Genomic DNA, 22,853 nt, shown 5'->3' with positions numbered 1-22,853 from the left:
GTTTTCTAGGTCTAGAGTACATATGTGTTGATTATTTAATTCTGTCATTTGCAAAAATCTTGTGAATATTTGATATATCGCCCAGTCCTATTTTTAATCTTTTTTTATGTTATACAGTACAGTACAGTTCATACATTTGGGGTTCATATGATTTTTTTTTATGTTTTTGAAAAAAATATCTTATGCTAACCAAGGTTGCATGTATTTCTTCCAAAATTCAGCAAAAACATTGTGAAGTATAATTTAAAATCAATGTTTTCTATTTTAATATATTTTAAGATGTAGCTTATTTCTGTGATGCAAAACGCTCCTGTTACTAACGTAACCTCAGTTCCCTGAGATAGGGGAACGAGCATTGTGTCAGTCTCTCTGAATACTGAAGCCTGGTTGGTTCACGTCTTGCACTTTTTATCGATTGAACAGCAGTAACGTCGACTCGCGCATATGCACAGTAGCACGGCAGGATACACAATGCTAGTTTCCGTATCTCAGGGAACCAAGGTTACGTTAGTAACCGCAGCATTCGCTTTTCAATACATTTCACTTTGCATTGCTTCAGTCTCTGACGCGTATGGGGAACGCACAGCAAAACACTGTGCTACTAGTGCAGAACAGAAGCTCAGTGAGGAGGCAGGCTACTAGAGTCAAGGACTTAGAATGGCAAAGAATGGCAGGCTGGGGTACAGAAACGGAGCCTTTGGATATGGTTATCTCCTTAGGAAAAAACTCTTAGGGTGGAGACCGATTTAGGCTGACAGAACCCACGCCTGAAGGGCCGGGACATCCAAGTTGTAGACCCTGATAAAGGTGGACTGCGAAGACCAGCCAGCCAACGCACAGATGTCGGCCATGGATATTCTGCTAGACCATGCCTAAGAGGAAGCCATCCCTCTGGTTAGGTGGACCCTCACTCCAATGTTTCACTGCAAGTCCAGGGACTTGTAGGCTAGCGCTATTGTCTCCACTATCCAGTGGGGCAGTCTTTGCCCCATGAATGTCAGCCCTTTAGAGCATCCTCCGAAACATACAAACAGCTGCTCCGATTGCCTGAATTGGCTAGAGCGCTCAATGTATACCAGGGGTCACCAACCCTACTCCTGGAGAACTACTGTCCTGCAGATTTTAGCTCCAACCCCAATCAAACACACCTGGACCAGCTAATCAAGCTGTTCAGGGTTACTTGATAATTACATACATTTGTGTTGGAACAGGGTTGGAACTGAAGTCTGCAGGACAGTAGCTCTCCAGGAGCAGGGTTGGTGATCCCTGATGTACACCCTAAGTGTAAATTGGGTGTGGTGTCCGTTCACTATCAGCAGAGAGCAGAGCATAAAGTGAGAAAACCTTCACCCTCAGCAGAAAGGAGAGCAGGAAGTGAGATAACCTGAGCTTAAAGGGTGTGGCGAGCACCTTAGGTACATAGCCTTATCTGGGTTTACCGTCTCTAAAATCCAGTTTGACACGCCCGCAATGGCTTCTCAAGTCTGGCTTGGGGCGGCGAGGGTTTGGAGAGCCGCTGCTGAGGGCTGGCCCTTGCGGCATGATTTGTGAAGGTGTCTGTTTTTTATTTGGCTCGCTTTACCAGCGGAAGGAGGTCTGGTCAGGCATACCACTGGTGGGGCGGACACAGTACCAACAAACACAGCGCCTCCAACGCCCAGACTGGATAGGGGGTTGGGAGGTGAACACATGGTCTCTTGAGGGTGGTCCGGCCTTGGCGGGACTTTGCATTAGTGAAAACAATTGTGCTGCCTTAATATTTTTGTGGAACGCGCAATAATTCTTTTTTCAGGATTCCTTGATGAATAGAAAGTTCAAAAGACTTTGAAATAGCAATCTTTTGTAACTTATACATATTGCTACTATCCCTTTTGATCAATTGAATGCATCCTGGCTAATTAAGAATATTCATATCTTAAAAAAGAAACTTAATTTTTATAACGTATTGTTAGGTTTTGACTATGTATTTTTAGGTTTTGACTAAAGTACTAAGCAGAAGCCCTTCCTGCTTTTGTAGGAGCCAGAACATTCTTATTCTGTCTCTTTTTTGGTGCGTGTTGCACTGTAGTTTATTAATTGTACTTGACTTTGTGTGTTTTAGTCTTCTCTTTACCAAAGTGAAGCTGGAGGAGGTTTTGTTCGGACCTGCTGCAGCTTTACAGACCTGTGCAGAAATGCTGCAGTTGTGGCAAAGTCGCTATGATTTTACCCGACTCAGGTAATATGTGTATATGTCACGACTCTGTTTCAAAAAAACTCTGATTTTGATATTATTTTTCCTCCGTTGTTCCTCTTTTCTTGTTACTTGTGCTAATGTCCTGTTTCCTTGGTTTCTCTATGGGTGCTTCTCAAACAAAAGCTGTGTCCTAGTTAGGCTGCATATCTCAGCTACCACATCATCAAGCGCCGCTGAAGGCATTCTCAATTTGGAGCCTTCTTTTCGTGTCCTTCATTCAGCTCATTTTGAAGGATGCATCAAGTGTATCCTTCGCGTTCTTCAATCACCCACAATCCATTGCACACATTCCAATTCACGAATAAGAACTGACAGAAAATGAGTCGGCACTGAGCTTGAGTTATGAGTTCATTATGAAATGTAAGACAATAATGTTTTTGGAGATGTTATCTTTTGTTTTGGTGTAAATTAATCACTTAACACTAAACTGCCAATACTGTAAGCCACTGGGAGGCCACAGATGGTTGTCATTCACTGTACTGCATTAATAGAAAGTTGGTTAATCTAAAGATTTTTGATACAAAGTATTTTTCCAAAATTAAGTTTTAAAAGTATTTCTGTGCTGTGACCGTGTGGGCGGGAACACGTGACGTGGCCATGTGCACTTACTAGACCATCTCATTCTAGCGTTTAATACTAAGGTAGGGCTAGTAGCACCAGAAATAAAGCATAAACAGCCAGTCAGTGCATGTCGCTAATAAGTGATTTCTGCATGTCTGTGTGTGAATGATGATACACAAATTCACACGCATGTCTCAATATGTAAAGACATGAACACATGAAATTAATCTCCAGAGCTGCTTTGAGAGTCACTTCACAAGCTTTTCACTAGGAAAAACTACTCTCAAATACAAAGATCATCACAAGTTTGGTTTAACTCCAAGAAATTATGACATAAATACTGCCTGTACTAAAATGTACTTCTTAAAATAATAATAATAGTATTATGATAATAATAATATTATTGTTATTTCTAATGCTGCGTTCACACCGGACGCGAATAGCGCGTCAAGCGCGAGTGATTTCACTATTAAGTCAATGCAAAGACGCGTTACGCTCGTAAAAAAATTCCTGCGGCGCGAATGAGGCGTAGAGCACGGAGCGGTACACGCGAATACGAATTTGCGCGTCAGGTTCGCGCGAATTGAGCGTCTGGCGCATTACGCGCGAATGGTGCATTTTCGCGTCTGCCGCCCGAGTTGAAAAATCTGAACTTTGGCGTCAATTCGCGCTGCGTTAACCAATCAGGAGCCTAGCTGCCTGCTGTCACTAAGGAGGTAAAGTGACGTAAACTCCCGCTCGGATACTTTCATTCCAAAATCACTGACAGCTATGGAGGAAAAATTAATTCTTGCTGTAAGCAGTCACCCAGAATTGTACGATTCCACTTCATATTTGTACAGAGACAGGAAAAAAAAGGACCTCGCTTGGAAGAGGGTCAGTGAGGAGATTGGGGAACCTGGTAAGTTGTAAATACAAATTATTCTTTAATATTTGTCCACTTCTTTACGATAGAAATGCTACAGTCACTGTAATTTCTTGAACAAGAACATGTGGACATCAAAACATCTAAAAAGATGGCCGTCAACGGGTTTCGCCTCAGGAGTTTCATCGGATTTCGCCTCCGACGTGCGTAAATTTCGCTTCAAACTTTTGTTTTTTACGCGCGTCAATTTCGCTCTTGACCCACGAACGGATTCAAAGTGGTCAAGCGTATAACTAGACGCGGTAGGCGCGAATTTGACGCGCTATTCGCGTCCGGTGTGAACGCAGCATAAGGAATATCATACAACCAAGATATTTTTTCATCCATATTTTAAATGTATACAGTTCTATTGTGCACCATCTTATTTGACAAATCATTTTTAATGTTTTGTATTGTTTGATCATTTGATTAAATTGTTAAAGTTTATAAAAATTTGTATTAAATCAAAATAAAAAACATTCATTTTCAAGATCTAACAAATATGTGTGGAAAGCATTTCCTTCCCCTTTAATGGTTGGTAAATGTATATCGGGATGAATATCAATATCGTATGAAAAAATATACGCTGAGGAGTACTCCAGCCTAAAAGCCTCCAAAGAACTAGACTAGGAAGGACACAGTCTCACTAGGATGCAGCCTTCCATTCGTGAAGCTCCCTATGGCCGTGTGTCCACCAAAGTGTTTTAGCAAACTAATAACGCCAGTGCTCTTCTGAAAACATCTTCCTGCGGGCGCTTCAGCGGCACAGGATTGTATTTCAGTGTAGACAGTATATGTGCTATATGATATGGAATATCCGTAGAATCTGATTTCCCAGATAGTATGTTTCTGAATATAAAAAATGTCGATACAATGTAAAGTATTTGCTTTGGCTTTTGTTTTCAATGGTTCTGTTCTGTTGTGTTGCCATTGTCCCAGCAGGAAGTCATCGCTGTGGTATTTGTCCCGCACCTCCTCCAATGTGATTGGACGGCTGGGTAAAAAGAGACAATGATGAGTGCTGCGTTTTAAGTTGAACATTCTTCAGCTCTCGGCGACTGGAAAAAAAACGACGATCGCTTAGCTCCTATTGATAACAATTGAAAAATTAAGCTAGCCTCAGGAAAAAAACAGTTTGGTGGACATACGGCTTATATGTCCTGATTTGTTTCTGTAGCTAGCAGCTTTGTTTTTTTCCTCATTTAGTCTGTGTATTTATAGCCCAGTATTTCCATGTGATAGAGATGTTGTGATATCATGTGTTCCAGTGAGGAGGATGACACAAGTAGCATACCCCCTGATCCGGGCCCACTGAGCAGGAAACCCAGCGGCCTCCATCTTACCCTGCCAGACTTCCAGGAGACAGAGACCGGTGTGTATCATGAGCATGTGTGATTTCATGTGTGTTATTGTAACTGAGATGTGTGTCATGTTGTGTCAGGGTCTCAGAGCGCTCCGTCTCTCGCTGTGTCCCGTCTGGAACAGGCCATGTCGGAAGTGTCTGCCATCAGCTCCACCCACAGACACGGCCCTGCCTACATTTGGACCACCCTGGAGCGCATCTGGCTGCAAGCAGGTATGTCGTAAGTGTAGAAATTACACTTCTTTTTTGAATATCATTATTTCTTATATCTCTACATTTTATTATTTTAACGTTAACTAGAATTAAATTACCGCTTTGATGTGTGCAGTACCAGGGTTTCTGCTCGTATCTTCAAATTAAATTAAATGCTTTTTAATGTCTTTTTTAATGCCATTTTTAAACTTTTTAATGCCTTACATAACACTTACCACAGATAATAAATATATATATACTGTATATATATATATATATGTGTGTGTGATTAATCACAGTTAAAAACATTAACATTTTTGTATTCTTATATCTAATTTATATATTTTATAATGTAATAATTTCACAATTAATCTCCAAATTAATGTAGACACAACACAAAGACAGTATATTTCAAATACTTGTTTAATGGCATATTTTTTTATGAATGAAGGTCAGTCTCACTGGTACTAATACAGCTATTGATGTCTGGATAAAAATGACCAGAAAAAATGTCCCTTTAAGACCAGCCGCTGCTGACAGACACGCGGATCTCACATGCGTCTCATTCTCTCACAACTCTTCACGTTCATTTAAGACTTTATTTAACTCAAGACTGCTCTTATGTTATGAGTATACTCGACAAAACGGACATTTTGGCATAATTGTGTGCGTTACTGTTTGTTAAAGCCAAGTTCATCTTCAAAGTATTTGCATGAATAAGAGCTTGATCATGATGTAAAGCTTGCCAAAGGCTGACAAAAATTAAAGATGCTGCATTAATTACGTTGAATATCCACTTCTGCTGGAATTTGAACTTTCCCATTTTTCTGTTCTAGTTTTATTCCTGTCCACTGCTGTACAAAATGCCTACGTCACCTCTGCATCACGGCAATTTTGCTCCAGCCGGAAGCAATTACCAAACCTGTTCCGCGTTTTTATCACACTAACGTACATATTTTGCGACAGCAACAGTAATCGTTTTTTGAGATTTTTTTCTGTACTCATGTTGACTTCAATACATTTGGGAAGTCATTGACATACTATGACATTATTTGGATGTTATTTTTGCTTTATTTATACGCTGCTCTGCATGAAATGCTTTCCCAGGGATCTTATACTGGGTGTTTGTGCCCTCTTGTCCCCATTCCCAGCATTCCTCTGGCATGGGTTCATTTCCTGTCTAAAATGGGACATATCCTGGTTCTGTACAAATGAATAAATGTGAGAGCACAAGAGTGGCCCATTGAAAGAATGGGCATGATGTCACTGATAGTTCAAAATAGTACTGAGCGCAAGGGCCCACTGAACTCAGTCCACCATGTAGCACATATTTTTTTACATCAGCTGTCATTTGTAATCTGTCGTGTTTTTATGTGCTTTGTATTAGAATAACTTGTTACCATAGGCGCCGATTTATGTTTTCCTCCGTGGGTGCTCATGGGCGCACGCCCTTAAAAAAAAAAAAAAAAAAAGTAACGTTAGGCCTAGTCCAAAAATGTTTGCATTTCAGAACCGAACGAGAAGCGCAGCGCTGCGTCTATGACAACTCGAGGTAGCCTATCGCACACCGGACGCGCACTTTGTCAGTTTATGGCCAGTAATATTGTAATGTTATGTTTAAGGACATTATGGAATTAAGATAATGTCTGTAGGCTACTATGTTACGATTGTACTGTACAATTAAATACAACCGGGGGGTCCGTTAACTGAATGAATTGAGAATATCACCTGAAAATCCGATAACATCAGCAATTTTCATTCAAGCAGCTGATTTCTGTAAATGAATGTAAAATAAATGTAGGCCTATATTGCAGCACAGGTTGAAGTCAGTACATTAACGACGATTTGAGACGAATAAATGTAAATGTAAAATAAAACTATGTAAACCGCGCTCTGTGGCACGGCAGGATTTTAAACAAGGTCATATATAGCCGTAGCTGGGCGCCGCCGGTGTGTGTAAGTTACACTCATAGAGAATAATGTGTTCGAATTTTAAAAGACATGGCACTACGCGGCGCTGCGCTAATCGTCCGGTGTGCGACCCCTTTTAGCAAATGGACAGCCGCCGACACGAACGCACACACCCATTTACTTGATAATAAAGCCGTAAAGTAGACTATCTTTCAACTCAGGACCATAGCTCAGGACAGCGCCACTTCTCACAAATACAGACAGGATTGGAGATCAAAAGTTTAACTGACACGTAACCGCGATCAGAGGCGTTTTCATCCGAGAAACGCTGTGATTGGTGGATAGGATATGGAGCAGGCGACTGACAGCGACATAACCAATCACAGTGTGACAGACGCTTCACATAGCACCAACTGCAATGTTTAATTTTAAATGAATGTAGCCTACTTGCAGTCTGGCACACACGTGGGTGCTAGGTATTTTCCGTGGGTGCTCGAGCCCCGGAGCACCCACGGTATCGGCGCCTATGCTTGTTACAATAAATCATTAAAATGTTTCATATAAATGTATTTTTAACATTTAAATGTTTCATTTCATTGTTATGCCACTCAGCATGTGTTGTCTGTGAAGAAACAACATAGCACAAAACTGTTTGGAGTGCAAAGGCAGCTATTGATGTTAATAGATACAAGAAAGGCCTATCACAACTAAGTATGCAAATAATTACCAGAAAGAAGACCAGTAACACTTCAGTATGCAAATATTACAACAACGCCAGCACTGTTACATTTTGAATGTTGAACATTTCAACAAAATCAGTGGGAGATCTTATATTTTAAAACCAAAACATTCGCAAAATGTTGCCGTGGGAAAAGGACCATTGTCTATTATCAATAGTGTAGCTATGTATGAAATGCAGCTCACGCAAAGGTCACTTTAAAACCATTTTGAATTAGCTTTTATTTTTACATTTACAGTTTTTATATTAAAGGTGCAATAGGTGATTCTTTACAGAAACATTTATTGTTATGCTAGTTGAAAGTCTCATTCTGATAGCAATCACTATGTTAAATGGTCTATATCGTCTGTGGAAGGCATACGACCATAAAATGTTTGTTCAATTATTAGTGTACCACTGTGCAGCCTGTTCACACATACATCATACGTCATCAGCGCATTTGGACGCCGAATTTGCAGTGAGGGTGGGATCGTTTTAATGCTAGCAGGCTAAAGTTAGCATTTCCCAGATCAACTATTGCACCTTTAAGTTTTAGTAATTTTGTTTGACATTTTTATTAGTTTCTGTTAAAAAAAATAAAAAATAAAAAACTATTTAGCTTTGATTTATTTGTATTTCAGTCTTGGTCATTTTAGTGCCTATTTTATTTCATTACAGTGTTATTTCAAACAAATTTTTGCTGAATCTGGGTAGGGAAATCTTTTGCCCTTACTCAAACTTCCGATTGCTTGAATTCCTATTTAAATGACTGGCCTGTAACAATTCAGGAACAGCAATAAATGTGACCGCACCTTAAGGCTGCAATTATCTACAAAACTTTGTTTGAATAAGTCTGTAATTTAAGCAGTTCAGTCTGAATTAATTGCTGATAGGTTTGAAGAAATATGTAAATACACTGCTGCTATCTTGGAAGCACTATACGTGTATTAAAATTTTCATAACTACCTTTTTTGTGTGTAATAGCTGCCTAAATTCTCCTACCAGTGATTCAGTTTGAATAAACACAAATAGACAACAGGCAGCAGTTGATAAGAACTGTTTATTTGCTGTGGTGAGTCCTAAATGCTAGGGTAGAGCTGCCGATGCTTATACAGCACTCTACACATGGCCTTATTTAGACATGAGCATGAATATCCCTCTATGAGCCTGAGTGTGAGATTTAAGAGTATAAAGGGGAGAAGGTCATTGTGCATTTGCGATTGCAGACATGTTGCCTAAGCTGCATTTTAAATCATCTAGACAGAACAAAATGCGGCATTCGTGCGAATCTCCTGGTTGAACCACAGCTTTTCTGAAATGAAGCATGTTGGTATTCACTCCTTTACTCTGAGAGAGAGTTGTAATGCTGTGGCAGCAGATCCGTCTTTGAGAGTGTTGATGTTCCAGATGGCTGTGTCACGGCCATGAAGTCAGAGACGTTTCATAAAGATGAATCATCATGCACTCGATTAGAGATCATCTCACAATAAGAGAATCCCGTGATATTACAAAGCTGTCACTGAAAAAAGAGAGTTGTAACTGTAATAATATAATTTTAGTGTAATGTCACAAAAACAATTATGCCATCAGAATGGTTCATTATTGTTCTCATTGATCTCTTGTATGTTGTGTGATGCCGTGCCGACCAGGGGAGCTGTTCATCGCTGACGGGCGGATGAAGGAAGCTCAGTTCTGTGTGCAGGAGGCAGGAACTCTCTTCCCCACCTCACACTCAGTCCTATTGCTCAAGGGCCGTGTGGCTGAGCTTAGGGGCAACGACACTGAGGCCAAGAGCCTGTACGATGAAGCTCTCGCCATCAACCCCAGAGGACACCATATACTGCTGCACCTGGTGAGTGACACACATCCACAGACACATGCTGTGCATCACACTCACTTACTTTAACATCTTGAACCCTAAAGCTAATAGATTTAGTTCCACTTTGATACCCCTGAATAGCGATCTGACCCAATACCACCTCACCCCCCCCCCCCCCCCCCAATTATATGTGTGTGTGTGTGTGTGTGTGTGTGTATATATATATATGCATATTCTTTTTTATAATCCTTTCACTTCACTTAATTACACGTACATGCTACTTTCTGTTTTATGTTTTGTATTGATACTCTATTGTCTAACTAAGTTTTGTTCTGTTCTGCTTTAATAAAAAAAATAAACATTATTAGTATCACTTATCCTATAGTGTCTTGCCTTAAAAATCATTTTAATTGAAGTACTAAATACTAAATAAATAAATTAAAAGCTAAATAAAAATATAGAACAAAAGCACATTTAGATTTAAAAGTACAAATTACTAAAACTTCAACTAAAATTAAAATAACATAAAATATAAAAATAAAAGTTAATTTAGATTATTAATGAATACTATACTTGTATATAAATAAACACTAAAAGAACACATTCTAAAATAATCCGCTGGTATGAGACATCATTGAAAATCTGCCATTTTTAGTCATTTAATAATAATCATGTGAGTCTGTGTACAGACAGTCAGCCGTTCTTGCTTCCATAGAAGCTCATGATGCTCTTCTGATCATTTTCAAATCATGTTAGAGAACAGGATCTTGTGAAACTTGTGGAGTTCATGCAGCTTCAGTGCTGCTGTTATTAAATCAAAAGAGAAAAAACAAATATTAAGAGAATATAAATTCCTATTAATGCATTTTTCATAACTTATAAAGCTTTGAAGCTGACTTGGGATATTTTGATTTGATTGAAGTCGTTGCATATGCAACTTACTGTACATACAGTACAGTATGTACATCTTTACAACCCACAGTGATGTGTGCTAACATTAGCTCTTCCTCCACTCTCTGCTCTCATTGTGACTGCATAATGTCAGGCCCTCCATTACTCATCTTCACTGGAGTAACCGAAGTGAAGCTAGGCCATTTTCTTCCTATATCTGGCCAATCAGAGTACGCGTCCCCACTATTTTTGTACAAAAGACGTAAAATATCAATTCCCTGAGCTGATGAGAACTAATTCTGTGCTTGCTGGTGATGCCCTTCATAGTTCACACACACACACACACACACACACACACACACACACACACACACGCACACACACACGCACACGCACACGCACACACACACGCACACACAGGCAGCCTGTCTTCATCAGAACGTCACACTACTGATTTCTCTGACTTGAGCTGCTATGATTGAACTGAAGTGGAGTTTTGAGGGAGTTCTCCAACTGGATCCAATGGGGAGAGGTTAAACATTTCTGTTCATTACGACTAGAGAGACCAGCCCTCTCGTTACGCCCGTCAATCCTCTGAGAGACAATGTATTTCATAGGCTATTTTTTCACCTACATCTTAGGGGTGTTGAAATTAATAGTTTCTACGATGCATTGCTATGCAGACGAGGACGATTCGGTATTGGATCAGTAATTGACCATAACCGATTATAATGTACTGTTGCTTTTCTGACGTCATTTGTTGCATACGTGCTTTGTCGCGGTAGCATACAATGGAAGAGGGAGGCGAGACGCGAGTGCGAGTAATTAAAAATGCTCCAGCTACTTTAAAAGCCTACATCTGGGCATGTTCGGGCTTTTATGAACAACCTGGTAAGCACAACCTGGAGAAGAGACACGCTGTGTGTAAATCACGTCACGCATAAATAAAATATGCAGGGGGTAATACAATTAACTTGAGAAACCACGTCAGCCGTTTTCACCCCGAGCTGTTAACGCCTGGCAGAGCTACTGTCTCATGTCGTGGATGAATGGCAGCTATAACTTTTAGCATTTACTTTTGTGTGTTCTAAATGCTCCTGTTGTCTTCTGTGCCCAGACTTGAGTTTTGTTTGATTTTTGATACACTCAAGAAGCGTGTTTTCTTTGAGCAGGTAAAATTAAAGGTTCAGTTTTTTTATCTGACTGCTTGTATTTATTGACAAAATTGTATACATGTGAAGGAAAATTGAAAATTGAGAATGCAGTGCATCGTGATATCGAATTGAACTGAATCGATGACATGATAATCGTAATCGAACCGAACCGTGAGACCAGTGTAGGTTCACACCCTTACTACTTCTAAAAGTAAAATATCATGACACAATTTACTCACATGTTGTTCCAAAACCAGGTAAATCTCATGGAAATATTTCCAATTCAAACAAGTCAATGTAACAGAAATAGCAACAGATTTTTTTCTTCTATATTGTGACGTACATCTGAGTGAAAAAGATTATGAAAAAAGATACAATTGTTGGGTGGGACTTAGCTGTCGATCAGTTGTTGATTGGATCGAGGTAGATCTGAATGTTGTCAGAATTATTTTTAGTTTCATTGTGTTTTTGATCATGTGTTTAGGTTTCTGGTATATCTTTTCAGTGTAGCGTTCTCCATACCCTTGATAGTTTCCTTGGTTGCTCATTAGTTAATAATTATTTTCACATCTCTCCCATTTAGTTCCCTTGTTAACTCTTGTGCTTATATACTCCCTTTTAGTACATTTTTTAGTACAAAAATAGTAAATTTTTCCCCTTTGATGGGTTTGGAAGTTTATTGTATTTCCTAATTCGGGGAACAGACAGAGTCTCTATATGATGATATCTAGGTGAAAGAGTCTCTATGTGATCGGATTTATCTGACCTCAGTGACGTGAGACAGCTGGCAGACGGTCGGTTTGTCTGCTTCTTGACCTGAGCCCCTGATTGTCATGCCAAGAAGGATGAATACCATCTCTTTTCAACAGGTGAGGTCTGTCCCAAAAACTTTTCCAATTGTCTATGAATTCTATATTATTTTGCGGACACCACTTAGACAGCCAGCCTTTGAGTGAGGTCCGTCTACTTACTATCTCATCACTCCTTCGAACAGGAAGGGGGCCAGAGCAAATTACAGTGCCTGACATCGTACTTGCGATTTCACACACCTCTTTAACGTTAATTTTAGTGATCTCCGACTGGCGAAGTCGAACATCATTAGTGCCAACATGAATAATAGACTTAGAGAATTTACGATTAGCATTAGCAAGCACTTTTAAATTTGCATTGATGTCAGGCACTCTGGCTCCCGGCAAACATGTAAGTATGGTGGCTGGTGTCTCTATTTTCACGTTCCGTGTAATAGAATCGCCAATAACTAAGGCACTTTCGGGGGTTCCGGTAATGGCTGCGGACTGATCAGTCGCGTTTTCAACTCTCCCGTTCCAAGTTCCTGTTGTTCTTTATCTACCTTCACCCATCTTTCTCAAAGTCACTATTTAGTTGCTTTATTGCTTCTTTATCATGCCCAAGCCGTCAAAACAGAACAAGCCGGACCATTCCCGAGGTTTTACGGAGGAATGTACTGACTCGAGCGAGGCTAGTGCTAGCAGTAGCCATGCGGTTAGCAATGAGAGCTCGTTACCTGATATATCACATGGGGCTTTGTTGAAACACATTGCCGAAGTCGTTGCAGAAGAAGGGCGGCACACGCAAAAGATGCTGAATGACTCTTTTGTTAAGCTGGAGTCGGGGCTGGACGTGAAAGTTGATTGCATCATCAAACGCATCGATGAGGTTGCTGCAGCCACCGACTCCCTTGCGACGCGCCAGGCTGAAGCAGAAACTCGTATCTCCGTCCTGGAAGATGACATTGCTCCACTTAAAGGGAAATTGGCCGCACTTGAGAAGCTTAACTCGGCACTTACGGAGAAGGTTACGGATCTAGAGGGGCGTTCCAGGCGGGACAATATCAGAATCCTTAACCTCAAGGAATCCGTCGAAGGAAGTGACCCCATACTTTTCTTTGAAACTTTCATTCCAAAGCTGCTTGAGTTGTCAGTCCCGAATATCGCAATTGACCGCGCACACCGAGGGCTCGGTACTCCTTCGGATGGTCGGCCTCGCCCTTATTATCAAGATCCATCGTTCTAGAGACGTTGCTACAATTCTGACCGCTGCTAGACGCAAAGGTCAGCTTCAATACGAGGATCAACCTCTCCGTATCGCTCCTGACATTTCGCCTGCAGTTCGTGCCGCGAGGAGAGCCTTCAATCCGATCTGCGCTGAGCTTATTAAGAAAGGCATCCGCTTCCAAATGAACTTCCCAGCCGTGTTGGTCTTCAAAGCAAACGGCACGCAGAAAACTTTCAGAGACCCGAAAGACGCCAAAGCCTTTATGGACGGTAATTTGTGAACTCTTTCGGCTTTTCGTTTTACCTGTAACGTTAATGACCGATGCAACGGTTTTGTTTATTATATGATGGGTGTTTACCAAGGAATGGGAGAGTTTTCACATGTGTATACCGTTATTATCGTGAAGTTTTTGATTTAAGCTGGGATATTGAACAGGTGCATATCTTTTTTCTGTACCTTTAATAATTAATAGATCCTAGTTTTCCATTTGTTTCACAGGAGTTATAGACATGGGTGCGGCCAATCTTCTCCTTGTTCTGTTTTTGTTTTTGTTTTGTTCTAATGTTATGTTTTCAAGCCTGAACCAGAGAAGTTCCTATTTCCTCCCCATCTTTTTCCCCTATGGAAAGTTTGTTTTTCTTGTTTACTGCATAGTTTACCTGGCTATTACTTTTTAAATGATTGATGGTTCCAAGTTGAATATTCTCAGCCTCAATGCAAGGGGCCTGAATAACCCAGTGAAACGAGTTGCTGTTTTGGACTTTTTGCGGAAACAAAGAATTAATATAGCCTTCCTACAAGAGACTCATCTGTTAAAAAGGGATACAAATCGCATGTCTAATCGCCTTTTCCGGGTAATTGCCTGCTCGTCAGCTTTAAACAAATCGAAAGGGGTTGCAATCATATGTCAGCGTAATTTGCGATTTAAGTTGTTGGATACGTGGGCAGATCGCAATGGCAGAATAACAGTTGCGAAAGTTCATATAGAAAATAGAGATGTTGCCTTCATCTCAATTTATGCCCCTAATACTTTTGAAAAAGAATTTTATGTACAGCTCACTAAGGTACTGCTGGAGCTCTCTGACTTCAAACTCGTAATAGGTGCTGATTTTAATGCTGTTGTTGACTATTCAGTTGATAGATCGGGACACTCCGAAAATGTAGATCAAAAATATGCTTCTGAGGCTTTACGTTCCTGGATTAATGATACTGGAGTGGTGGATCTCTGGCGTGTATTTAATCCTGGTGTTAAAGGCTTCACCCATCTTTCATCAAGACATAAATCTTCCTCTCGAATTGACTTTATTTTTTCTTCTAGAGACTTGTTTTATAATATTGTTACTGTTAACTTATTACCAGTGGCTTTTTCTGACCATAATGCAGTGATTGCTTCTGTGGTGTTAAATTCAAATCCAGCTCGGGCCCCTAGATGGCGTTTTAACGCCTCGCTACTCCGAGATGAAGCATTTAAAACCAAGTTTTCAAGCCAACTATCAGATTTTGTAAATATAAATAAAGGCTCTGTGGATGACCCAAGGGCAGTCTGGGATGCTGTTAAAGGTTTTATTAGGAATTTTACTGTATGTTATGCCTCCAACATACGGAAAGATCGTTCATCCAGATTACACAATTTAGAGTCTAAATTATCAGCATTAGATAGCCTATTACAACAAAGTTATGATGAGGAGGTTAGGCTTCAATTTGAACTTGTTAAAAAAGAGATAAATGCTGTTATGAAACAGCGGGCCGAATTTTTAATTCATAGGACGCGACAGTTGTACTATTTCAATGGGGCTAGACCCAGCCGTTTATTAGCCCTTAGATTGCGGTCCAATGAACATTTTGCAGATATCGGCACAATTAAGTCCAAAAATGGTGATATTCTTAGTGAACCCTCTCAAGTTAATGCTACTTTCCGTAGCTTTTACGCTGATTTATATAGCTCTGAGATATCACATAATCAGGATACTTGTGACAATTTTCTAAACAAAACACTGCTTCCTAAGTTGTCTGAGGAAGACTCTCTAGAATTAAATACCCCCATTACTTTAGTTGAGCTTAAAGAGGCTGCTTTTGATATGTGTAGCGGTAAATCCCCTGGGTTGGATGGAATTCCACCAGAATTTTACACCACGTTCTGGGACAGTCTGGGCCCCCTACTCTTTTATATGATTCAAGCCGCTATTGAGAGAGGGTCCTTTTCCAGAGATGTGAATATTGCAGTCATTACGCTTTTGCTCAAAAAAGACAAGGACCCCAATGATTGTTCAAATTATAGGCCTCTGTCACTTCTAAATGCTGACTTGAAAATTTATGCTAAATTGCTCGCGCGGAGGCTCCAGCCGGCCATGACTAAGCTTGTTAACTGTGACCAGACAGGCTTTATTAGGACTAGATTAGCATCTGATAGTGTTAGGAGGTTACTCCATATAATACATGGGTCATCTTCGTTGACTCCTCCTACCGCAGTCCTTTCCCTAGATGCTATGAAAGCCTTTGATCGTCTGGAATGGCCATATTTGTGGTCTGTGTTGAAGCTCATGGCTTTGGGGTCCTCCTACATTCATATGATCAAGGTGCTGTATGCGAACCCCACAGCCATGGTTTTGACAGGAAAGACTTGTTCTTCACTGTTCAGCATAGCCAGAGGTTCTCGACAGGGATGCCCTCTAAGCCCGCTTCTTTTTGCACTCTCGCTAGAGCCACTGACCCAGACAATACGCATAGATAAAGGTATCACCCCAATCACAATGTGTGGGACCAACCATCTTATTTCTTTGTATGCAGATGACATCCTTCTTTTTTTAGGCAATCCACTGCAGTCCATTCCTAACATTTTAACTATTTTTGCCAGTTTTAGCGAGATTTCCGGATATAGAATAAATTGGACAAAGTCGGCACTTCTTCCACTAAATGACGCAATGAGAAACTCAGCACTACCCGCGGGTATACCAGTGGTCAAACAATTTAAGTATTTGGGCATTATGATTGGTGCTTCATTGCAGTATATAACTAAGACCAACTATGAGGGCATCATGTCTAAAATTTCTTGTAACTTGGATAATTGGTCATCGCTTCCAAATTCTCTTAGATCGCGCATCTCGATTATCATAATGAATGTACTCCCTCGAATTAACTTTGTGAGTTCTATGCTGCCCTTGCCTCCCCCTTCTCGGTTTTGGGATAGGCTACAGAGCGTAATTACCAAATTTGTATGGAATGGCAAACGTCCATGTCTTAAACTTTCCACGATGCAACGAGATAGATTCGCGGGTGGACTTGCACTTCCGAATTTTAAGCTGTATCACTGGGCTTTTACACTACGTCCCCTGCTTAGCTGGTATAATGATAAAATGGATGTTTCTTGGCGGTCCTTGGAGGGAAATCTAGTTCTTCCTCTGAAGTTAGATGAAGTTTTATTTGCCAATATTCCTCTAAAAAAGTGTACGCTCCGTTTTGGTCCTTTAGTGTCCCATGCTCTGTCGGTTTGGAGAGCAGCTGAAAAAGCTTGTAATATCCGTTCTAATTGGAATCCCTACTCTCCTATCTTTAATAATGATGGTTTGCTAATTGGTAAGCGCCCAATAAAGATTGGCCAGTGTCGACAGTGGTTCGACAAAGGAATTCACTCATTGGGTGATTTAATGGGTGATAAAGGCCTTCACTCCTTTGAAGAGCTTTCCATTCAATTTAACCTTCAGAGCTCTACCTTTTTCTTTTACTTACAGTTGAGGGCAGCCATGAAGGCTTATGGGGTTCCTTGGCTGGCTCCTCTTAAAGATCACCATTTACTTAAAGTGTTACTTGAGACTCGGGGTACAAGAGGTTTGGTTTCTAAATTATATAATTTTTTTCTGGAAAAAGTGCAGCATCCTCTGACAATAGACTCTGCATGGCGGGCAGATATTCCGGACCTTTCCCCCAGTTTTAATTGGGACAGTGTTTGGGTGATGGTAATGCATGCCTCAAGGAATCCGGATCATCAACAAATCCATTTTAATTTTATTCATAGGACTTATTTGACTCCACGTAAACTCTATAGTATGAAGCTTAAACCTGATCCTAATTGCACGCTGTGCCATACAGGGGAATTTGGTACTTTTTTTCACATGATTTGGGAATGCCCTGGGGTTGCTTACTTTTGGAATATGGTTAAAGAAAGTTTGTCCACTTTATTGAATGTTTCGGCCCCTTTGTCCCCATCTGTTTTTATTTTAGATGATTTATCTGATATCCAGCTTAACAAAACTCAGAAACGAGTGTTTTTAGCTGGTTTGACAGCCGCTAAGAAAATAGTAGCAACGAGATGGAAACCTCCACATTCTCTTAATAAGCAGTATTGGGTTCTCACATTTATAGATGTGGTGTATCTCGAATTGTCCACTGCACGCATTCATGGCGCAAGAGAGGACACCATTAGACTCTGGGCCCAAACATTGGAAAAACTCAAAGGTTTACTGAGTTGAATTAATACCCCCCTCCCTATCTCTCTGGTTTTATGGTAATTTTATCTTATTTTATTGTTCTTGTTCATCTGGTTGGTTTATTTTTTCCTTATTATTAATCATATATTTCAACTGTCGTAGATTTCTCTCAGCTCTATGCTACTGTGGGTTTTTTTATTTTATTTTATTATTATTATTATTATTTTTTTTTTAATAATCTGTAGTACTTATATATATTTGTGTATATCTTGAAGTATATTTTGTATGTTTGTTTATTTATTCATTATATATAATTTTTCTGTATCTTTGTTATCCCACTTATATAGTGCCCTATATATATCTATTTTAAATTTGTATTATCTTAATTATTGATTTATTCATTTTTATTTATTATTATTTGTATCTTTTTTCTTTTTCTCATACTGGGGTAATTGCTGATTGTTTGTCTTCGTCATTATATGTCATGTTTAAACAATAAAAATTTGATAACAAAAAAAAACTAAGGCACTTTCAACAGGATTCTCAGGATTGCACTTTTCGGCAGTCGCGCAAATGAATTGCTCCATAACCACTCTGTCGATGATCTGCTTCTCCCAGAAAACAGCCATCTGTGGCTCGCGTCCCAGAGCTGTCTAGCCATTACGAACGGCCGGCCACCAGGTCCAGTGATCAGAAGTGCTGGCGCTGTTGCTCTGGGCTGAGGCCGACCCAATGTAGGATGGCTCGCTTTAGGTCTTCATAGAGCAGGAGGTTCTGGACTGGCAGCTACTTGGCTGCCACTTGCGCCTCTCCCTAAAGTGGCTGGATGAGGCGCACTGGCTAGTGGGCTTGTGGCCACTCACATGCCTCCGCAGTTCTCTCAAAGAGATGAGTGAAAGCCTCTGGGTCTTCCTCACATGCCCCATCTTTGTTAAAGGCATGTGAGTGGGCGGGGCATGGTCATGACGCCGGCGGCTTTTCTTCTTCCTTCCTGGGTTTCTACACCAGTGTGATAATGTTCCGAGTAAGAAAGGAAGAAGACAGGGTCAGCTTACTGAGACGTGCGTTTATTTGACTCTTTCAATAAAACAAAAATAAACGCATCAACAGTATTTACTTAAGATCAAAGCAATCAGCATCTCCGTTTGCGACGGCAGTTAGTCTCCAGACATTCGCACGAGTCCCCAGTCCAGTCTCTCTCTGCCAGCTTCCCGTTTCCCAGTGACTGTATCCGGTCTCTCCACGCCAATTACTGCAACAAGACACAGGTGTTTATCATTTTGCACTTGACCTACTTATGCACTGCTCGTCTCCTGTCTCTCTCTCTCCCGCTGCAGACCTCGGTGAACCACGCCCCCCTCGCCACAATAACGTATTTAGAAAATAGAGTGAATTTCTGAATTCAAAATCAAAAGAAATTGAAAATGGATTCATTTTAGGACCAAATTTCCGTTGCTGTAATGCCTCTGGGTGTCTTACCTTTTTTGTAATTTTCATTTATTGTAAAGATTCTCATCATTATAATACAATTTCTATTAAGTTAATGGAAGTTATTCATTAGCATTTTTTTTGGTCATGCTAACCAGTGACCCTAAACTTTAACCCTTTGAGTAAAACAAAATACTGACATAATATAAAAATACTTTACAATTTAAAGTATTTAAATGTATTTGTTTGTTTGTTCATTTAATTGGTCAAAAATGTTATAAAATATTTCTGTTTTAAATAAATACTGTTTCATTTTCTATTAATCAAAGAATCATGAAAAATACACTTTTTGTGTTACTTGAAAGTGTGAATCACTTTTTTTTACAGAAATATGAATCGGCACTACAGTTTTCAACATTAATCATAATAAGAACTGTTTGAGCACCAAATTAGCACAATACAAGGATATCTGAATGATCATGTGACGCTGAGGACTGGAGTAATTGCTACAAGAATCAGCGTTGCCATCATGAAAGCTTACATTACAGTCAAGTCACATTTATTTATATAGCGATTTTTACAATAAAATACAGCATATATTAATCTGTTTCTGTGGGGGACATATGAACGTGTGTATGAGTCATTGCTCAGGGCATCTGGATGGGTATTTTTTCATTTAGGGATATCCGCTGATGTGAGTCAAACACGGACCCTTTTGTTAGGGTGATGTGAGTGGGCCCTATTTTAACGATCTGAAACGCAAGTGTCAAAGCGCAAGTAACTTTGTGGGCGGATCCCGGCGCTGTTGCTATTTTCTCGGCGGGATAAATGCCTCTTGCGCCTGGCGCAAATCTAAAAGGGGTTGGTCTGAAGTAGCTTCATTATTCATAGGTGTGGTTTGGGCGTAACGGGAAACAAACCAATAAGAGCTTTATATCACATTCCCTTTAAGAGCATGATGAACGAGGTGCACTTGTTCCTTGGCGCAATACTATTATAACGGCACATTTACCAGGCGCGCTTCAGAATCGGTTCACAGCCGAGGAGATCGATGTTCTCGTCAGGGCCGTAAAAGAAAGAGAAGTGACATTGGGGATGGGACAAACCCACCCAAATTAGCTACGGTTAAACATGCATATAATAATTTGGGTAAATCTGTAAGCTTTATGCCTATTTTCCCCATCGTCATGGATACAACAATGATTTCCCTCGTGTTTTAATATTTTTCCTTAGATGCATTTAACTTTTTGCAAATGATACATTATTATGTGTAGATGAGAGAATCATCTACAGTGTATGCGCGTTGTTCACACTCTGTTTTATGGCCAAGCATGCGCGCTTAAAATACCATCTGAATGTACGCGCAACGCGCCACTGACTTTAGACTAGGTTTTTTCTGGTCAGTGGCGCAATTGTTTTATAGAACAGCAAAATAGCATGAGGGAAAGTTTGCGCCGGAACACGCCTCTTTGCGCTGAACCGCCCCGGCGAGTGCAAGTGTATTTCTTAGTTATCCAACGTGTGTCTGTGGAGGGAAAGGTCCGCTTTCCGCAGGTGCAAAATAGGAATGATACATGCGTCAGTGTACAAAGTCATTTGCGCCGGGTGCAAGATAGGGCCCATTGTCTCTGTTCTCGTGTCATATGAGTTTAAGCACACTGAGCGCTGTGACTCAGCACATCATAATTTTCTCTTTCTGCCTATACATCTGCCTTCTTTGAATCTCTGGGTCCTTTCTCTGTGTTTCTATTGCTTTCTCCCTCCCTCTTTCTCTCGCTGTCTTCTTTCTGGCTCGCTACCATTGCTCTGTCAGTTGATTAGATAATGCAAATACATTATTTATAACACTTCACTCCTTCTCAGGCCTTTATGGGATGCCTAGCAACCAGGCAATTGTATCATACGGTGCAAGAGATCTGATAATGAGACATAGAACCAGTGTTAAGGCTGTTTCACACTAGATGTGGCATGCATTATAATCAGTTGAGGCAGAGTGAGCTTTACGGTTTCACAAGCTGATGTTGGTTTGCTCATTAAGTACATTCAAGTCACCAATGTAACATGTTGAAATCGGCCTCCCTGGATGCTTTTTATTGTATTTTATATTTTAAGGAACCACTTGATAAGGCTGCTTATTCACTCCCAAACTCAAGTCAGGGCTACAAAAAAAAATCCAAGGGATTAGATATTCCATGGAACACAGTAAAGAAACTGTATAAAGAACAGGGCATCCCTTCATCCGAGCCTGGCTAAAGTTTGCAAAAAAAAACATTTCTATATTTGGTTTAATTTTACTGTAAAATTACAGTAAGAAAATATATGTTTTAATTTCGTCATTTTCAAATGTTAAATCATCTAGCTTTTAATTTGGCAAAAAAACTGTAGAGAGCTCCACCTTTGTTGACAACAGGTTTAAATGTTTTCATGATAAATCTGATGTAATGGCAGGCACATATTGCATTCCCAAGTCCACGTTATAAGTGACCCAATCTCAGCATCATTCACTGCGGCGCCCAGGGAGCAATTGGGGGTTAGATGCCTCGCTCAAGGGCATCCTCAGTCGTTCAATACTCTGCCGGTATTGAGAATTGAACCTGCGACCTTCAGGGTTACAAATCAGAATCTCTAAGCATTAGGCCACAACCGCCACATCTACAAGATGGTTCTCCGGTAAAAAATGCATGCAATCTTATGGTCTAATAAAGTAGCACAACCTATTCACTGCTTAAAGAAATTTATATTCAATTCATTATATTTAGTACACTGAATTGGTAGTGTGTTGTCACTGCAAATAAAACTAGTACAAATAAAACTCACATAGCAGAGTGGCTCAGTGGGTAGCACTGTTGCCTCACAGCAAGAAAGTCCCCGGTTCGAGTCTTTTCTGTGTGTAGTTCGCATGTCCTCCCTTTGTCTGGTTGGGTTTCCTCCTGGTGCTCCGGTTTCACTTTCCCCCACAATCCAAACACATACAGTATAGGTGAAGTGGCTATACTTGAGTGACCATAGGTGTGAATGTGCGTGTGTGAGTCCCAATCCATGGAATGGAGAGGGTTGGGGAAAGACCTGGCAACCTACCCCATTGCCAAGAAAGTTGATGGTCAGTCTCGTATGGCAAGAGATGGCCATAGAATCACCAAGAGTCAGATACGACTGAAATGGTTAATGAGAGAGAGATTAAATCAAATGATTATAACAATAATAAGTTATTGTTCTACCACATGTCCCACATTGTC

General features: G+C 40.3%; 1 protein-coding gene across 3 annotated transcripts in view; it reads left to right on the top strand.

Annotated features, from left to right (window-relative positions):
- ttc7a (tetratricopeptide repeat domain 7A) overlaps positions 1 to 22,853 on the top strand; it is an 88,050-nt gene that overhangs the window by 54,274 nt on the left and 10,923 nt on the right. For all 3 annotated transcript variants that reach the window (XM_077236361.1, XM_077236362.1, XM_077236363.1), the window contains 4 exons: positions 2,102 to 2,218; positions 4,970 to 5,073; positions 5,143 to 5,277; positions 9,535 to 9,737. In XM_077236361.1, coding sequence (XP_077092476.1) covers positions 2,102 to 2,218; positions 4,970 to 5,073; positions 5,143 to 5,277; positions 9,535 to 9,737 — 559 coding nt within the window. The remainder of the gene's footprint in view (positions 1 to 2,101; positions 2,219 to 4,969; positions 5,074 to 5,142; positions 5,278 to 9,534; positions 9,738 to 22,853) is intronic.

The sequence above is a fragment of the Siphateles boraxobius genome, unplaced genomic scaffold (genome assembly GCF_051911475.1).
Source record: "Siphateles boraxobius isolate OS27281-9 unplaced genomic scaffold, OSU_SipBor_1 20, whole genome shotgun sequence".
NCBI classification, from domain to species: Eukaryota; Metazoa; Chordata; class Actinopteri; order Cypriniformes; family Leuciscidae; genus Siphateles; species Siphateles boraxobius.
The sequence above is the reverse complement of the archived record's forward strand: the minus strand, read 5'-3'. Positions and strand labels throughout refer to the sequence as shown.